Raw genomic sequence first — 15674 nt, 5'->3', positions numbered from 1 at the left:
TAATTATACTAAATAATCTTATAACTGTATAGGGAAATAAATTAAAGAAAAAGATGCAGTTTTAATACCCAAACTTTGACAGATGAGCATTTTTAGTTCTCAAACTTTGGACGAAAATAATTTGATACCCAAACTTTCAACTTTTGAGCACATTTAGTACTCTTGATGGTTTTTTTCCAAATTCCTACGTGAAAGAGTCACGTGATAGTCACATGTCTAGCAACTATTAATAAAAAATTGCCAAAAAATGTAAAATATCCTTTTGATAAAATTATTAGTTCTTAAACTTAGTACTTAGTGTCAGAAGAATATTTTAATTGATAAAATTATTAGTCCTTAAACTTAGTACCTAGTATCAAAAGGATATTTTACGTGATAACTTAGTGTCAGAAGAAAATTTTACATTTTTTTGGCATTTTTTATACAATAGTTGCCAGACATATGACTATGACATAATTTTTTTAGGTAGTAATTTGGGACAAATCCGTCAAGGGTACTAAATGTGCTCAATAGTTGAAAATTTGGGTACTAGATTTGTTTTTGTCCAAAATTTGGGAATTAAAACTGCTCATGTGTTAAAGTTTGGGTACCAAAATTGCATTTTCTCTAAATTAAAACTCATTCCACAAGGGCATTTTTTGGTATTCATCTAAAAAATGGTCTAAATCAATATTATTTTAAAATTTTGTAACTAAAACTATCAAATCAAGGGAGGTAAGTATAATTTTCCAAATCTTAGGGGAGTTCAATGAAATTATCAGAAATCTCAAGGGAGGTTTCGGAAATTATCCCTAAACAATAAAAGTAGATGAGGTATATGTAATTTTTAAAACCTAATGAGAGCTCTATGTAATTATTAGAAACCTCATGGGAGGTTTGTGAAATCATCCCTTTTGTATTTTATCCACATTTCACTCATTCTTAGGAGTTTATTTTTTGGATTAATTTTCTACGTACTGACAGTGTATACACTTTCACCATTGAATATATGACACATAATTCGAATTTGAATTTGAAACTCAAATTTTACATATGTATCGTACATCCAACCGTGTATATACTATCAATGTATATAAAATTTACTCTTATTTTTTTCATGTAAATTCTTGAGAGTTTAACCAATAAGCGAAATTCAGCTTGTTTAAAAGTAATCTAGAAAATAGAATTAGAATGTACAATACACTTCACCTATTTTTATACACTGCATTTATTTTGCTTTTTAACAAAATATACGTAACAAAAGAAGAAGTATCTTCCATTTTCTCTATTTTTCATTAGTTTAAACTATAAAGAATTTTGCATACCAATTCAACCAAATATCATCTAAAATATATAAAGTTCAGAGACTATAAGAGATTTTTATCACAAGTGTTCTTTTTCTTATTAGAAAGAAAAAAGAAAAAAATATTCTCTTTTCGTACAATTTATCTTCAAATCTTACCCAAAAAAAAAATTACATGAGCAATTTAGATTCTTACCACATAAGAGGGTTGGATTAGATTGGCTGGTAAGATGAAAGCGATAGTAAATAGGAGGTTCTGACATTTATCCGAAAAAAAATTCAACTATTCACCAAAAAAAAAAAGTTTAACTCCACACCTAAAAATGGAAAAAAAAAATTGAAAATTGCAATTTTCAGGGAAGAATGTGCAAAAATTAACGTGTCTACTGTCTAAGCACATTAGAGTACACGGCCAACGTGGCAACTGGCAATTTCTCGCTTTTTCTCTTTTCCTTGTTTTGACAAAACTCGTGATCACTCGCTCCGACTTTCTCCTTACTTCTGGGTTTGTTTCTTTCACTTTTCCTCGCTACAAAATCCAACGATTTCTTCATCGTACTCCTACAAATTCACTGGCACTAGGCCAAATTCAGACAATCCACATTTCCCTGTTGAAATTTTCCGATCGATTAACGAAGGTAATCGCTAAACCCTACCGTACCATCCTCCATTTCTTCGTCCTTGAGTTTGTTACCAAATTTCCTCCTTCTTAGATTAATTTTCGCACTGTTTTCTTTTTGTTTTTTGTTGAAATTTTCTGCTACATAAAATCATTGAGGGTTAGGGTTTTAGTATTAGCTTTCTCTTTTTTTTTTTCCGGAAACGATAGGAATTTAGTTTTTGTGGAGTGGCAATTTAGTGCTATGTACAAGTTGGAAAATTCTCGATAATAAATGTCACTTTTTTTCAATATATGAAGGTGAATGAAATGTTTTTGTTCACGTTTAGAGGCAGGTGAAGGAAAATGAAAGAAATATGTTCTCTTTCATACTCTTGCTGAATAACTTGTATCATGAGCGCTTTTTAACTTGTAATAAGCTGTATTTGATGTCCCAATGCATGTTGGGGACATCTCTTCGTTGAAGGGACAACGTGATATGTTTTTCTGGGTGGAGCAAAAAGAAAAAAAGTACACTGATAAACTATCTCCTCAACTATCATTTCATCTAAATTGTTGTTTACCATGAAAGTGAGGTTTTCACTTTTATTGCTGTATTTTCCTTTTCTCCTTTTCTTTTCATTGTTTCTATCATCTCTTGAGTATAAGAAGTGTTAGTTTTTTTTTTCCTTTTAGTAGGTTTTTACGTACAACTATAAACAGCAGCATGGAACACCCTGAGGATGAACCTCGTTCTGGAGGTGAACACCATGAAAAACATGATGATGAGGTGATCTGATAGTCTTTTGTTTCTTTATTCTTTCTATGCATTTTGATTTTAGTTGCAGGCACTGTGCTAAAGCCTTTTCTTACTTCTAATTTCTTGATATAGTCAATTAACAATTCTTGGATTTTTCTTTTTAAAGTGTATGACAAGGATCATTCTATTATTAGAGGCAGAAATGATGTTAAACTTGATAATTTCTACAATTTTAAGATTGAAGAACCTTTCCTTTTATTTTCTAACATACAGTATCTGGTTCAGGAATCCGTTGCTCGTTCTGAGGAATTTAAGAAGTCTGTAGAAGCTAAAATGGCACTTCGTCAGAGTAACATGAACCCTGAAAGACCTGGTGAGTAGTTTCTCTCTGATGCTTTTATAGGTGTAGCATTTATGATTTACAAAGCATGTTTGAAATTAAGATATAATTTCTCTTGCCTGGGTTTTGGGTGAATGACTTTTTATTGCAGACTCAGGTTTTCTTAGAACATTGGATTCCAGCATTAAACGCAACACAGCTGTTATTAAAAAACTTAAGCAAATTAATGAAGAGCAGCGAGAAGGATTGATGGAAGATTTGCGGAGTGTTAACTTAAGCAAATTTGTCAGTGAAGCAGTGGCAGCTATTTGTGATGCAAAACTTAGATCTGCAGACATTCAAGCTGCTGTTCAGGTGACTATCCTTCCTATCTAATTGACTGTGCATACAATAAATTGGCCAACTTTGTTTTGAGCTTGTGTCTTTTGTATTAAAATTATGCATCCTGATAAGTTAAGCTTCATAATGGGCTACCGTTACACTTCAGTGCTGGCCTATCATGTATCAGCATAGATGTTCTGAGATGGAAGGATAGCACAATAGCTTCTTCTATACAATCAAAAAGTTCTGTCGCTAGTCTTGTTATTAACATAGTGCATTTCCTGTTTAATACCTTCTCTTATCCCCAATGTGCATTGGCACAAACTCAATTGAATTGCTCTTTGTACTGTTTTCTGTTTTCCTTCTCTGGCAATTGTGTTTGTTGGTGTATCATTCCTTTAGTTATGAGTTTCTGAGAAATACTAAAGATACTCTATTGCAATATTGAATATTTTGCTAACTTAATTTTAATGAAATTATCAGTCTTATTGGCTTCTTGAAGTTCTACAATTTTGTAGATTTCACTGCTTTAAATTGCAGATGCAAGGTTATGTTAGTTATATGGTAGTTTTACTCATTTATGCCAAGGGCAAGGATTCGTTTGAGAGACAATGTAGTCTTGTATTTGCTGAGGTTGTAATACAGTTCAGTGGTTCTTCAGTCTTGCACTATTATGATGTTAATATGTGGCATATCTGGATTGTGCATTGGTTGCTTTTTGTTGATTATTGACCTGTCTGAGATGCAGCCTTTGGAATCATTTGCTTCTTATTCTTTTTCTCTCCTTTTGTTACACTGGTTCTGAATTTCTAGTAGATTGGCTTGTTTTCTTATGTGGTTTCTGCTACAGCTTTTTATTTGATGACTTGTTATTTACAGTAACACAACCGGTTGTGGACCATGAGTTATCTTTTTGCTATGACAAAAATACTTGTTACTAATACGCACTTCTGTAGATGTTCTTTCCCCTTCTTTTCCCTCCCCTCTGAGATCCAATTTGTTGCACAGATCTGTTCTTTGCTTCATCAGAGATACAAAGACTTCTCACCAAGTCTGGTTCAAGGTCTCATGAAAACCTTTTTTCCTGGTAAATCTGGTGAAGACCCAGAGGCAGACAGGAATTTGAAGGCCATGAAGAAACGTAGTACTTTAAAACTTCTACTGGAGCTTTACTTTGTCGGAGTCATAGATGATAGTGGCATCTTTGTTAACATTATTAAGGATCTCACTAGCCTAGAGCATTTGAAGGACCGTGATGCAACACAGACAAATCTGTCCCTTCTTGCTAGTTTTGCTCGACAAGGAAGGTATCTCCTTGGGCTTCCGCAGACTGGACAAGATGTTCTTGAAGAGGTATGACTGCTTTGACACTATATATCTGTGACCTTGTGCTTCATTAATTGTGCATCAGTTCTTTATTCTTCTTAACTATCAAATGGAAGGTTTCACCAACAATCTCATGGATATTTATCTCACTGTTCAACAAATGAAAGCCCTCTTTTGCTTCTTTTAAATGTGTACATCCAAATTAACATCTGCTTGTTTCTTTATACTCGTAGGATATCAGTCTTTGCAAATTTTACTGTCCATGCAGTTTTTTTTTTCCTGTTTCTATGCAAGTTTTGGCTACTTTCCTGTCATATTTTCCTCTCTTGAAGTTAATGTAATCAGAGTTTTGCATATTGGCTTTTGGATTTATTTTTTCTACTCTGTCAATGTAAGGACCTTTTTAACGCTTACCTGGTCTGGATGTATGACACGCTACCTTTATTCAAATTTGAGATTCTGTTTTTGCACATGTAGCATGCATCCAAGCCTATTAGTGTAAAATGCCTTTACACCGACACTTCAGTAAAAAATAATCATTAGATTTTATGGCTTTTGAAATGATTTGCATGAGCTTCAGATGATCAAGAACTTAAAGAGTTTGCTGGTAATTAGACTTTTCTAATCTGTGTCTGTTGTCTACTGCATTATAAGTTGGACAGACACCTAGTTTAATTCATTTTACTATTTGTATTACATTTGCAATGAAGACTATATTCTTATGGGAGGGTCAAGTAATATGTGTTAGGATTCTTTAACAGGGGTTGGTGATCCATTTTTGCAGCGTGATGAATAATGTGGAAATAGGTATCTTGTGCTCCTTACATGGACATACATACATGGAATCTGTTACATGATTATAAGTTTTGTCAGATGGGGTTTTCAGTTACTGGTGTTCATATGATGTTGGTATTTTTAAACTAAAATAGCAATTCAATTATAGGAAAATATTCTCTCATGATTGTTCAAGTTATGCAATCTGGACGCTATCATTTGGTTCAATTTCCATTTATTTTGATTCTGAGTATATAAGTCTATCCTTATATGATATTTCTGATCTTTTGTGCAGTTTTTTAAGAGCCTCAATGTGATGGCAGAACAGAAAAGGTTCTTTAGGAAGGCATTTCAAACATATTATGATGCTGCTGTTGAACTACTTCAATCAGAGCATGTGGTAATAACTCTTTACCTTTAAAATGCAGATTTTGACAATTGTGCTTGGACCTCATTCTCCAGTATATAAATTATATAGGGGAACATTAGGGCCTTCGCTTTCCTGTTTCCTTGGGTGAAGCATCTGGTTGTTTTAGTTCAGATGATTTGTTGTCACTGATGGAATTCACCTCAAATTTGTAGTCACTTCGCCAAATGGAGCATGAGAATGCAAAGATCATAAATGCTAAAGGTGAACTTAGTGACGAAAATGCCTCTTCATACGAAAAACTGCGAAAATCATATGACAATCTATACCGTGGCATCTCTGCGTAAGTTTGACTCTTGATTTATCTTTCCAGAAATGTTTTTGAAATTTTATATTTGATTTTTGTGTTCATGTATAGGGGTAAACAGATATTGGAATAAACTACAAGGAATTAGGAGAGAATTTTTTTGTAGTTTTGTTGTCCTTATAGTATTTCAAGAGTTGTATATGTCAAATTGATGTCAAACCTATACCTTTCTAAGCGTGGAAAATCCCCAATCTTCCTCAAGTTGTTAAGAGATCTTTCTCATGATTAATTTGCTTAAGCGAAATGATAAACACTGCTGAGTCCCTCCGACAATTCAGTATCTAACTGATCTTCTTACTTGACAAAGGATCAAGTTCTTTTTCTTAGTATATATGTATCTAGAACTAAATGAGTTCTAAGCTGGATGTTTCGGAATTGTCATGACAGAGACCTCCACAGTATGAAAGATAGAGGTGTTACAATTGTGAACTCAATTGAACCTTCCTATATTGAACATTTGTGATATCTTCAATTGCTTAGGAGATGAACCATTTCCGATTGTTGCATCTTGGCTGATATTAGTAACAAACTTAGTATCTGATTTGATCAAGGAAAACTAAATATCCATCACCTAACCTTCTTGTATTTTTTCCCTTTTCTGTCTTTATCCCTTGATGTTACTATGAGAAGTTACGACGTAAGACATTTAAAACAAGGACTTGTTTGCAAAACAAATTTCAGTCAACCATCAATGTGATCCCTTATATTTTTATGCCCTATGAAAGCTTCTGAGGGGGATATGGAAAAGAGACAATGAAATTTAAATGATTCAATTTATTGACATTCATAGCTGACATCAAAGCCCATTGGTTTGAACTGGGTGGGTCCCCAGTTCACTTGTTTGTCTGTGTTTTTAATGCTTCTATGGTTGGAAAGATTTGGAGTTGTGGATAAATGTAGAAGTGAAGCATGACAATGGTGTTTTAGAATACGCATCCAATCCTAACTTTATTCTGCTCTTGTAAGGATCAGTTCAACCAAGCAGTATTTCCTCATCTGCATATAGAGTTCAATCTCAACTACTCATTTGTTGTGACATTCACGTAAAACTCTCATTTTTACCATTAAGGTTTAGTTTTACCCAGGTTATGGATTTGTTAATATTTAAGTCAGCAGGAACTTTTTCCTCTTTTGGTTCATGGTCTGAATTCATTTATTTAGCATGAATGGTGTTTCCTGCATATTGTTTCATTTCTTGCCTCTTTACATATATTATATACTGTGCATGGCGTTCTCAAGGTTTGTGCTTTGTGGATATGTTCTACATTGTGTACTTTTTTTTTTTTGTAAGCCTTTCTTGTTGTACTTTGGGCAACAGTTTAGCAGAATCATTGGATATGCAACCTCCTGTGATGCCTGAGGATGGTCATACAACTAGGATGAGTTCAGGGGAGGATTTGTCATCTCAAAGTGCTGGTAAAGATAGTCCTGTCCTTGAAGCTCTCTGGGACGATGAAGATACAAAGGCTTTCTATGAGTGCTTACCAGATCTCAGGTGATTTGTTGACCATTTACACAGGATTTCTTGTGATTGTTGCCCAACGGAGAAGTTAGAACTGAAACCTATAGTGATCTGGATATTTTTATATTTTTTTCCAGAGCATTTGTTCCAGCTGTATTGTTGGGAGAAGCAGAACCAAAATTGAATGAGCAATCTCCTAAGACGCAAGACCAATCAACTGTAAGAAGGCTTTTGACCTTTTAGTTTGTCCATCAGGCTTGCATGATAGTGTCAGATAATGGATTTCTTGTTGCGGACAAAATGTCTTGCTCTTGGTACAAATTTTAAGCAAAATCCGCTTTTGCTTTGGTACAAATTTTAGTTTGAAACTGGACATACAGATTGCTTAAGCATGGACTTTGGATAATGTGGACAACATGGGGTGGCACAAAGGTTTTATAATTTGGCAGTATCTACATGGAGATGCATAGGAGGGAACATAGGACACTGTACCGTAATTTTTCTCATTGATCTATGACGAGTGAATTTCCATTATTTAGTTTCAGACTTGGGCAATGTTTGTGATGATCTTTCTTGGTTAAAACTTTGGCAATTTATCCATCTGCTTTGTAAAATTGGCATACTTCGTATATTGGTTTATCTACTCACATGAAGATATTTCAGGATTTGGCTGCTGAAGCTGACCAATGTCAGATAACGCGAGAACTGGCAGATGTTTCTTTGGATTCTGGATCTTCCCAGGAAGACAAAGGTGAGAAAGTGAAGGATAAAGATGAAAGGGATAAAGAAAAGAGTAAAGAAATTGAAAAAGATAAAGGAAAAGAAAAGGATGCTGAGAGAAAAGGAGAAAGCGACAAGGAGAAAGTTAAAGGTCTTGAAGGGACAAGTCTGGATGCGCTGCTGCAGAGACTCCCTGGTTGTGTGAGCCGTGACTTGATTGACCAGTTGACTGTAAATATCATTCACTTGATTTTTCTTTCTTGTTAATCACTTCTCGTTTATGAAACTTATTTTGCAACTAAAGATTCATTTTGATTAGTGTCTGATGCTTGATTTCAGGTGGAATTTTGCTATTTAAATTCGAAGTCTAATAGGAAAAAGCTTGTCAGGGCTTTGTTCAATGTGCCCAGGACATCACTAGAGTTGTTGCCATATTATTCTCGCATGGTTGCCACCCTGTCAACATGTATGAAGGATGTGTCTTCTATGCTTTTACAGTTGTTGGAGGAAGAATTCAACTTTTTGATCAATAAGAAGGTCTAGCAGAGTAACATTTACTGCTTTGAGGAATTGAACCTTTTTGTAGTTTAGGGGCATGGTGTAGCAGCTAAGAATTTGCTTCTCTGTAGATTGCCACGGTGCATGTTATTCATACTCTGCACCATTCTTATTTTGCAGGATCAAATGAACATTGAAACTAAAATCCGGAATATCCGTTTTATTGGAGAACTCTGCAAATTCAAAATTGCGCCAGCTGGGCTTGTTTTCAGCTGCTTAAAGGTAAAAAGGGTGTATAATGTTATATATTCCTTCCATACAGATATAAATCTGAGCCACTTCTGCAGTAGTCAACTGCACCTAACCTGGCTTTTCACTTGTGAGTGCCTGTGTTATTTGCTGACATTTCTTATTCAAATGTACTAAAAATGCTATCCATTGCTTCATTTCCCACCTGTTTTCTAAGGAAATGGTCAATTTTTTGCTCGACATGTTTGCCATGGTTTGAAGTGTCAATTAGTTTGGAGGTTGACAACTAACTATTTCTCTAGATTGAAGGGACTTACTTGATTCTTATCACAGCTGCTTTTACCTCTGTGTTGGCCAGGCTTGTTTAGATGATTTCAGTCATCACAACATTGATGTTGCGTGCAATCTTCTTGAGACGTGTGGTCGTTTCCTTTATCGTTCTCCTGAGACTACCCTGCGCATGGCTAACATGTTGGAGATATTAATGCGTTTGAAGAATGTAAAAAATTTGGATCCTCGCCATAGCACCTTGGTGGAGAATGCATATTATTTGTGTAAGCCACCAGAAAGATCTGCTCGAGTTTCTAAAGTTCGTCCACCCCTGCATCAGGTGCCATCTAAGTTCTCTTGTGTGTTGTTATTGTCTTATATCTGATTAGATGTGTTGATTGTTATGTTTTGTTATCTGATCAGATTTGTTTATTGTTATTTTCTTATTATCAGAGTAGATAACCTTTACTGATCTGAATTCCACTGGACTGTGCAGTATATCAGGAAATTGCTTTTCTCAGATCTTGATAAATCTTCAATTGAGCGCGTGCTGAGACAACTTCGGAAACTACCTTGGAGTGAATGTGATCCTTACCTTTTGAAGTGTTTTATGAAGGTTCACAAGGGAAAATTTGGTCAGATTCACCTGATTGCATCACTTACTGCTGGCTTGAGTCGTTATCATGATGACTTTGCTGTTGCTGTTGTTGATGAGGTTTGTTGTGGTTTGTTCTTCTAACTGTAAATTTTGATGGTTAATTGCAAAATACATCTTGACCTATTATAGATTTGTGACTTGCACCTCAAATTATGAATTGTTGCACTATATTGCTCCAGCTAGAACTATTAGCACATCAGTGAATTCTCATAATTTGGTAGGCTGAACATTGGTGATAGATAACCCTGCAAAGTTTATGTTGATTTTTACAAATTTCAACCACCAACACCACCACCGTCCAATACTGCTATGGTGCCATTATCAAAGACCACAATGAACCAAACAGCCAGACTAAGCTCATAACCATCAACATAGAATACAGCAAACCAAACAAACTAGAAAATCTAAATCAACCCACCAACATAAGCCCATTAAGAAATGAAACACAGACCAAATCACATATACAACTCTTATCACAATTCTTCTGGGGAGGATTAAAAAAGATGCTAGACTGGTGTTGGCTTTGAAGGTTGGAAGAGGAACAGGATTGGGAGTTTAGGGAAGGGTTGCAATTAAAAGATTTTGCTGGATAATATTAATTTGAAATATCACCTTAGATAGTAAACAGAGAACCCACAAAATTCTCAGCCCTAGAGTATTTGTTATGTGCAACTCTTCTTTAAATTTTTGAAAGGAGGCACTACATTGGTTTAACAACCTTGAAGAAATTGCACTTCTGTGCTATGTGAGAAAATTCGCTAATGACTTTTGTCAGCTTGTCCAATTGAGTTCATAGCTGTATAAAATACTGGATGGAAGTTTATGTGTCCAAAAGTTCTATTGTTTGTCCGAGGATATGATTCTGGGAACCTTGTTTCCTTCTAGGTTTTGGAGGAAATCAGACTTGGGTTAGAGTTGAACGATTATGGGATGCAGCAAAGGCGTATTGCCGACATGCGTTTTCTGGGAGAATTGTACAACTATGAACTTGTGGATTCATCTGTTATTTTTGATACTCTATACCTGATACTGGTTTTTGGTCATGGGACAGCAGAGGTAAGATTGTTACTAGTTTGGTGACTATCTGTTTCGGAAAATTTAATCATATATGGCAGATGCTTGCTTGGAGTGAATTAGCACATTGTTGACCACGTCAATGACTCCATGCTATGCCCTGTGTTCAGAAATGCAACTTTTCTTACCATGATGTGACATCTAGTACCTTGTCTAGAAGCTGCTAAGGCAATTTTATTTCAGTTGCCAAATGTTAGGTCCCTTTGCCCTATATCATTGTGTTCTTTTATGCCTCAATGTCTTCTGTCCTGTTCCCGCTCGCTAAGCACCTTGATGTTATGACTGTGCTTGGGGATCTCTGGAAGGTTTATGTAATCACACCTCTCTCTCTCAAAACTTTGGGCAAATTGAAACCAATAGTTAGTTGCATGAGTCATGGAGTGGAAATTATGGTTTGGGAACGCATTTGTTGTCTGCTTGGATATTAAACTGAACAGAATTTTCAGTTGGTAGGATTAATTTTATATGTTTATTTGTGCATGCCTAAAAGCAGAATGCAGTAGATTTAGAGTATTTCATTAAGTGCTGGCATACCATCCATGGAAAAATAAGGGTAATGATCTAGGATATGAATTTTTTGGTTTTCTTTGGAGTTTAGACAATTTGCTGCTTGCTTTACCATTTTGTTGAGACCTTTTTAGAGGTTTCAATCTGGTTAACAACCTTTGCTCTATGCAAACAGCAAGATACATTGGATCCACCAGAGGACTGCTTTCGCATCAGGATGGTCATCACACTTCTTGAAACTTGTGGGCATTATTTTGATCGAGGTTCATCAAAGAGAAAACTTGATCGATTCTTAATCCATTTCCAGAGATACATTCTGTGCAAAGGTGCATTACCACTGGATATTGAATTTGACTTGCAGGTTAGTATTGCAGATATGTATTCTCATTTATTAATTAGGTTAGCTTTTCAATTTAGATGCAGGAATCCTCTTCTGATCTTTTTCTCTAACTTACTTTAGACTTTATTGCATTGCAGCAAAGAATATAAAGTCTATTGCATACGTTGAGCAATTTTCCTACTCTACAAATTTAATTAATAAAAATCCCTAACCAAGTAATTAACTACAAACCATTTGTCTGGCTCTTTTTTACGTTCAAGAAGAAATTATCTAGTCCATTTTAGTAAAATGGGCAATGAACATACTGATTTATGAAGTGATGTAATTTTTCTGATGTGAAGATTGTATGCGGTATTGCTTGCCTTCTGTTTCAAAATAGGTGCGCAACAAAACTTCAAGTGAAGAGGTATTGCTTTATCCTGTCCAGAATTTAGCAGGTGCACGATTTAGGAGGAATGCAATAAATCAAGAGTTAGTAAGAGCAAATGGTTTTCTCTCGCTTTTAATGTAGGGTTTCAGGATAATCTGACAGAACCGTGCATACTATGACCAAATTATTTTTTTTCTTCCTCTTCTTCCTTTGAAGTGAATATGTTCTAGAGATTGAAATGATGAATCCCTTGTGGTTTAATGTGCAATCTGCAGTCATAAGCGGAATGGATATTTATGGAACCTTCTTTTAAACGTACCATGTTTTGTCCAGAACTCAGTTCTCCACACTGACTCCCTTACTGCACCAAAATAAAGTATATGCCCACTGAGAGAGAAAATCATATACAACAAAGGGAAAGGAAACAGAAAGGGGCATTACAACTTCCCAAAATAAGTAATATTCAGAAAAGGGGGGTTGTGCCTGTGGATGTTAATCACATTTGGTTGCTAAAAGGAAAAGGTTAATTAAGGAGACAGTGCAACCTGAACCCTTATTTAGTGTACTATTAAGTAATTGTATATACAGGGGGAAAAAGAGTGTATCATTTGGAATTATCGACATTAATTAACTATATGCTTTGGAATATTTGAAGATTTTGATGAGAAAACTGCACCTGATTATTATCAGTTTTCTTCCATGCTGCCTTTTTTGTCAAATAAATTATTAATTTGAATTCATTTCCTTTGAAAGGTTTAGCTTCAGTTTTGGAAATTATTCTTAATTTCCTTATTGTCTTAATGTGTCATGAAATGTGAGCTTAAAAGTTGCTGCATCTCCAGGATCTATTTGCTGAATTACGCCCGAACATGACTCGATATTCGTCAGTCGAGGAAGTTAATGCAGCTTTGGTTGAACTTGAGGAGCATGAGCGTGTTGTTGCAACCGAGAAGGCAAATATTGACAAGCATTCAGAGACTGGAAAATCTCCTAGCAGGACTAGTTCTGGTGTTATTTCTCTAAATGGACAAAGCATTGCGAATGGTACTGAGGAAAATGGTGAACTGCATGATGACATTGTTGGAGAGACAGACAGTGATTCTGGTAGTGGAACCCCTGAGCGGATGGGTCATCATGATGAAGAAGATTCAGATGAAGGGAATCATGATGAGGAGAGCGAGACTGATGAGGATTATGATGACTTAGTTGGTCCTGCTTCTGATGAAGAAGATGAGGTGCATGTTAGGCAGATTGCTGCACAAGTGGATCCTCAGGAAGCAGCTGAATTTGACAGAGAACTCCGTGCTATAATGCAGGCAAGTTCTTGGAGCTTGTTCACATTCCTACTATCTTGGTCTTTCTGAACTCTCAATAGTATGATTTGTCTTGTCCATGGTTATTAAAATCCAGCAAAGCATACAATAGAAATAGATTTTTTGTGGTTGGTTTTTGTCCACCTGCAGCCCTTTCGATTTTTTCCGACTTTATATTTCCCCATTTTCATGCATCTCTGCTTTGGCAGATGATTTAGTTGCTTCATGACTATCGATCTTTCTGTTTGATTTGAGTGCCTAATATACTGGCGAGATAACACCTGCTACCGGATGCAGGAGAGCTTGGATTCAAGAAAACTTGAGTTGCGGGCTCGACCTACTCTCAACATGATGATACCTATGAATGTTTTTGAGGGGCCTACCAAAGACCACTTAGGAAAGAGTACTGAAGGAGAAAGTGGTGATGAGGCAATAGATGAAGCAGCAGGAGGAAACAAGGAGGTTCAAGTAAAGGTTCTTGTGAAGCGGGGTAACAAGCAACAAACAAAACAGATGTCGATTCCTCGAGATTGCACCCTTGTGCAGAGCACAAAACAGAAGGAAGCTGCTGAGCTTGAAGAGAAACAAGACATCAAACGGCTTGTTTTAGAATACAATGATAGAGAAGAAGAGGAGCTTAATGGGCTGGGTATGCAACCCCTGAGCTGGACCCAAAGTGCAGGAAGCAGAGTGGGTAACAGGGGCCATGCATGGGAAGGGCACGGTAGGACTACTGGATCACGTGGTCGGCATCATTATATACATCATTCTGGTGGAGGGATGCATTACAGCAGAAGAAGATAAAAAACTATATTGCTTTTAGGGTAAATAATAACATTTGCAGACTAAGCAACCCTCAAGCTCTCGCTTGTGCACGATTTGAGCCGTGGCAACGTCTTAAATCTGGCATAAGGGGAGACAACACTGGACGTGCCGCATCATCAGTTCTCTGGCATATTGACTGGATTGAGATACTTGATTGTCTTGTTGCTTTGCGACCGCAGCACCTTGTAGATAAGTTTCGAAGAGGCGTGTGGAAGGTATGTATACTCGTTGGGGTTTGGATTTTCAGTGAAGGATAGAAATTAGGCTTTCAACATTTTACATTGGCTTTGCATAGATAAGTTTATGGTACTCGCTATGTACATTTGTAAACGCATGAATGTAAACTAGTAAATGAACTTGGTAGAGAACAGCTATGTTGTTTTGCCTAGCCAAATTGAACAGTTTTGCTTGGATGTTCTACTTGAGTGCAAATCTCATGATGCCTAAATGTACAGCCTGTAAAAGTTTGGCTGGTAACGGACCACAAAATAAGCTTTGTTATTTCTAATGAACTGCTGCGGAGTTGGCTCTCTAACATACTTTCCGTTCCTGCTGCTCCTTTGTTTGATCTGGGACTTTTGAGTGCAATTGTTTTAATTTAGACGGCTATAAAAAGCAGGGAAAATTTTAGTTTAGGTGGTAAAAATATAATTTTTAAATTGTCTAAACAAGGTATTGGTTCTTTTTTACCGAAACTGTCAAGACTTTTGCTTATTAAACAAGGTATTGGTTCTTGCTTTCGGCCCTTTAGTCCGTTCCAGAAGTCCAAAATTACCGCCTTCGAGGACAGTTGGGTCAAGATGTATTTGGCACTGGTACCATTACCAGCTGCTGCTACAATCCGTCCCTCGCCAGTCGCCAAATGTGCTTAGCCAGCAGCATTAGTTGGAGTTCTTACTTTCCTTCCCCAAGCAAAAACATTTTTTTATTTTTCCTTGGAAAGACTAATCTGTTTTAATGGGCAAAACCATTGGTCCTAGTAATTAAAAACACGTGACCATCAATTTTCCGATGTTGTCTGTTATTTTATCCATGGCCCTTGGGTTAGCGTAATTAAGTCCCATTGCTTCTAAGACATGCCTGAAATAATTTCTTTTCACTCATTGCCCGTTTCAGTTTCTAATGATTCTGTAGTGTTATCATTCATTTTCCTCAACATAATAAACATTGTAGTATAATTTCAATGAGTAAATCTTTCCTACACTGACTGACAGTGATAGTGTACATACACTATCAGCGTTGGATGAATGACA

General features: G+C 36.1%; 1 protein-coding gene across 2 annotated transcripts; it reads left to right on the top strand.

Moving 5' to 3' along the window:
* The first annotated feature begins 1781 nt into the window (after window positions 1–1781).
* On the top strand, window positions 1782–14956 carry LOC113710303 (regulator of nonsense transcripts UPF2-like). Of its 2 annotated transcripts, none has more exons than XM_027233230.2 (18): window positions 1782–1920; window positions 2577–2670; window positions 2926–3013; window positions 3132–3334; window positions 4310–4654; window positions 5697–5801; window positions 5984–6111; window positions 7454–7630; window positions 7735–7816; window positions 8261–8548; window positions 8657–8854; window positions 8996–9097; window positions 9423–9674; window positions 9831–10049; window positions 10878–11048; window positions 11749–11934; window positions 13126–13599; window positions 13894–14956. In XM_027233230.2, exons 2-18 carry the CDS (start codon window positions 2608–2610, stop codon window positions 14398–14400), a joined length of 3588 nt encoding a protein of 1195 aa, XP_027089031.1. In that variant the 5' UTR covers window positions 1782–1920; window positions 2577–2607; the 3' UTR covers window positions 14401–14956. The 2 variants fall into 2 exon arrangements, with proteins under 2 accessions (XP_027089031.1, XP_027089032.1); XM_027233231.2 differs by having other exon boundaries at window positions 1784–1920; window positions 2580–2670; window positions 13894–14839.
* Window positions 14957–15674: the final 718 nt, after the last annotated feature.

This window comes from Coffea arabica, chromosome 9e (genome assembly GCF_036785885.1).
Source record: "Coffea arabica cultivar ET-39 chromosome 9e, Coffea Arabica ET-39 HiFi, whole genome shotgun sequence".
Classification (NCBI taxonomy): Eukaryota; Viridiplantae; Streptophyta; class Magnoliopsida; order Gentianales; family Rubiaceae; genus Coffea; species Coffea arabica.
Note: the sequence above shows the minus strand (reverse complement) of the source record. Positions and strands in the feature narration are given on the sequence as shown.

Excerpts from the sequence above, each read along its gene's own strand:
- LOC113710303 (XM_027233230.2), top strand. The coding sequence starts at position 2,608 with ATGGAACACCCTGAGGATGAACCTCGTTCTGGAGGTGAACACCATGAA. Across the intron at positions 7,631-7,734 it reads GAGTGCTTACCAGATCTCAG|AGCATTTGTTCCAGCTGTAT; the intron begins GTGATTTGTTGA and ends ATTTTTTTCCAG. Across the intron at positions 13,600-13,893 it reads AACTCCGTGCTATAATGCAG|GAGAGCTTGGATTCAAGAAA; the intron begins GCAAGTTCTTGG and ends TACCGGATGCAG.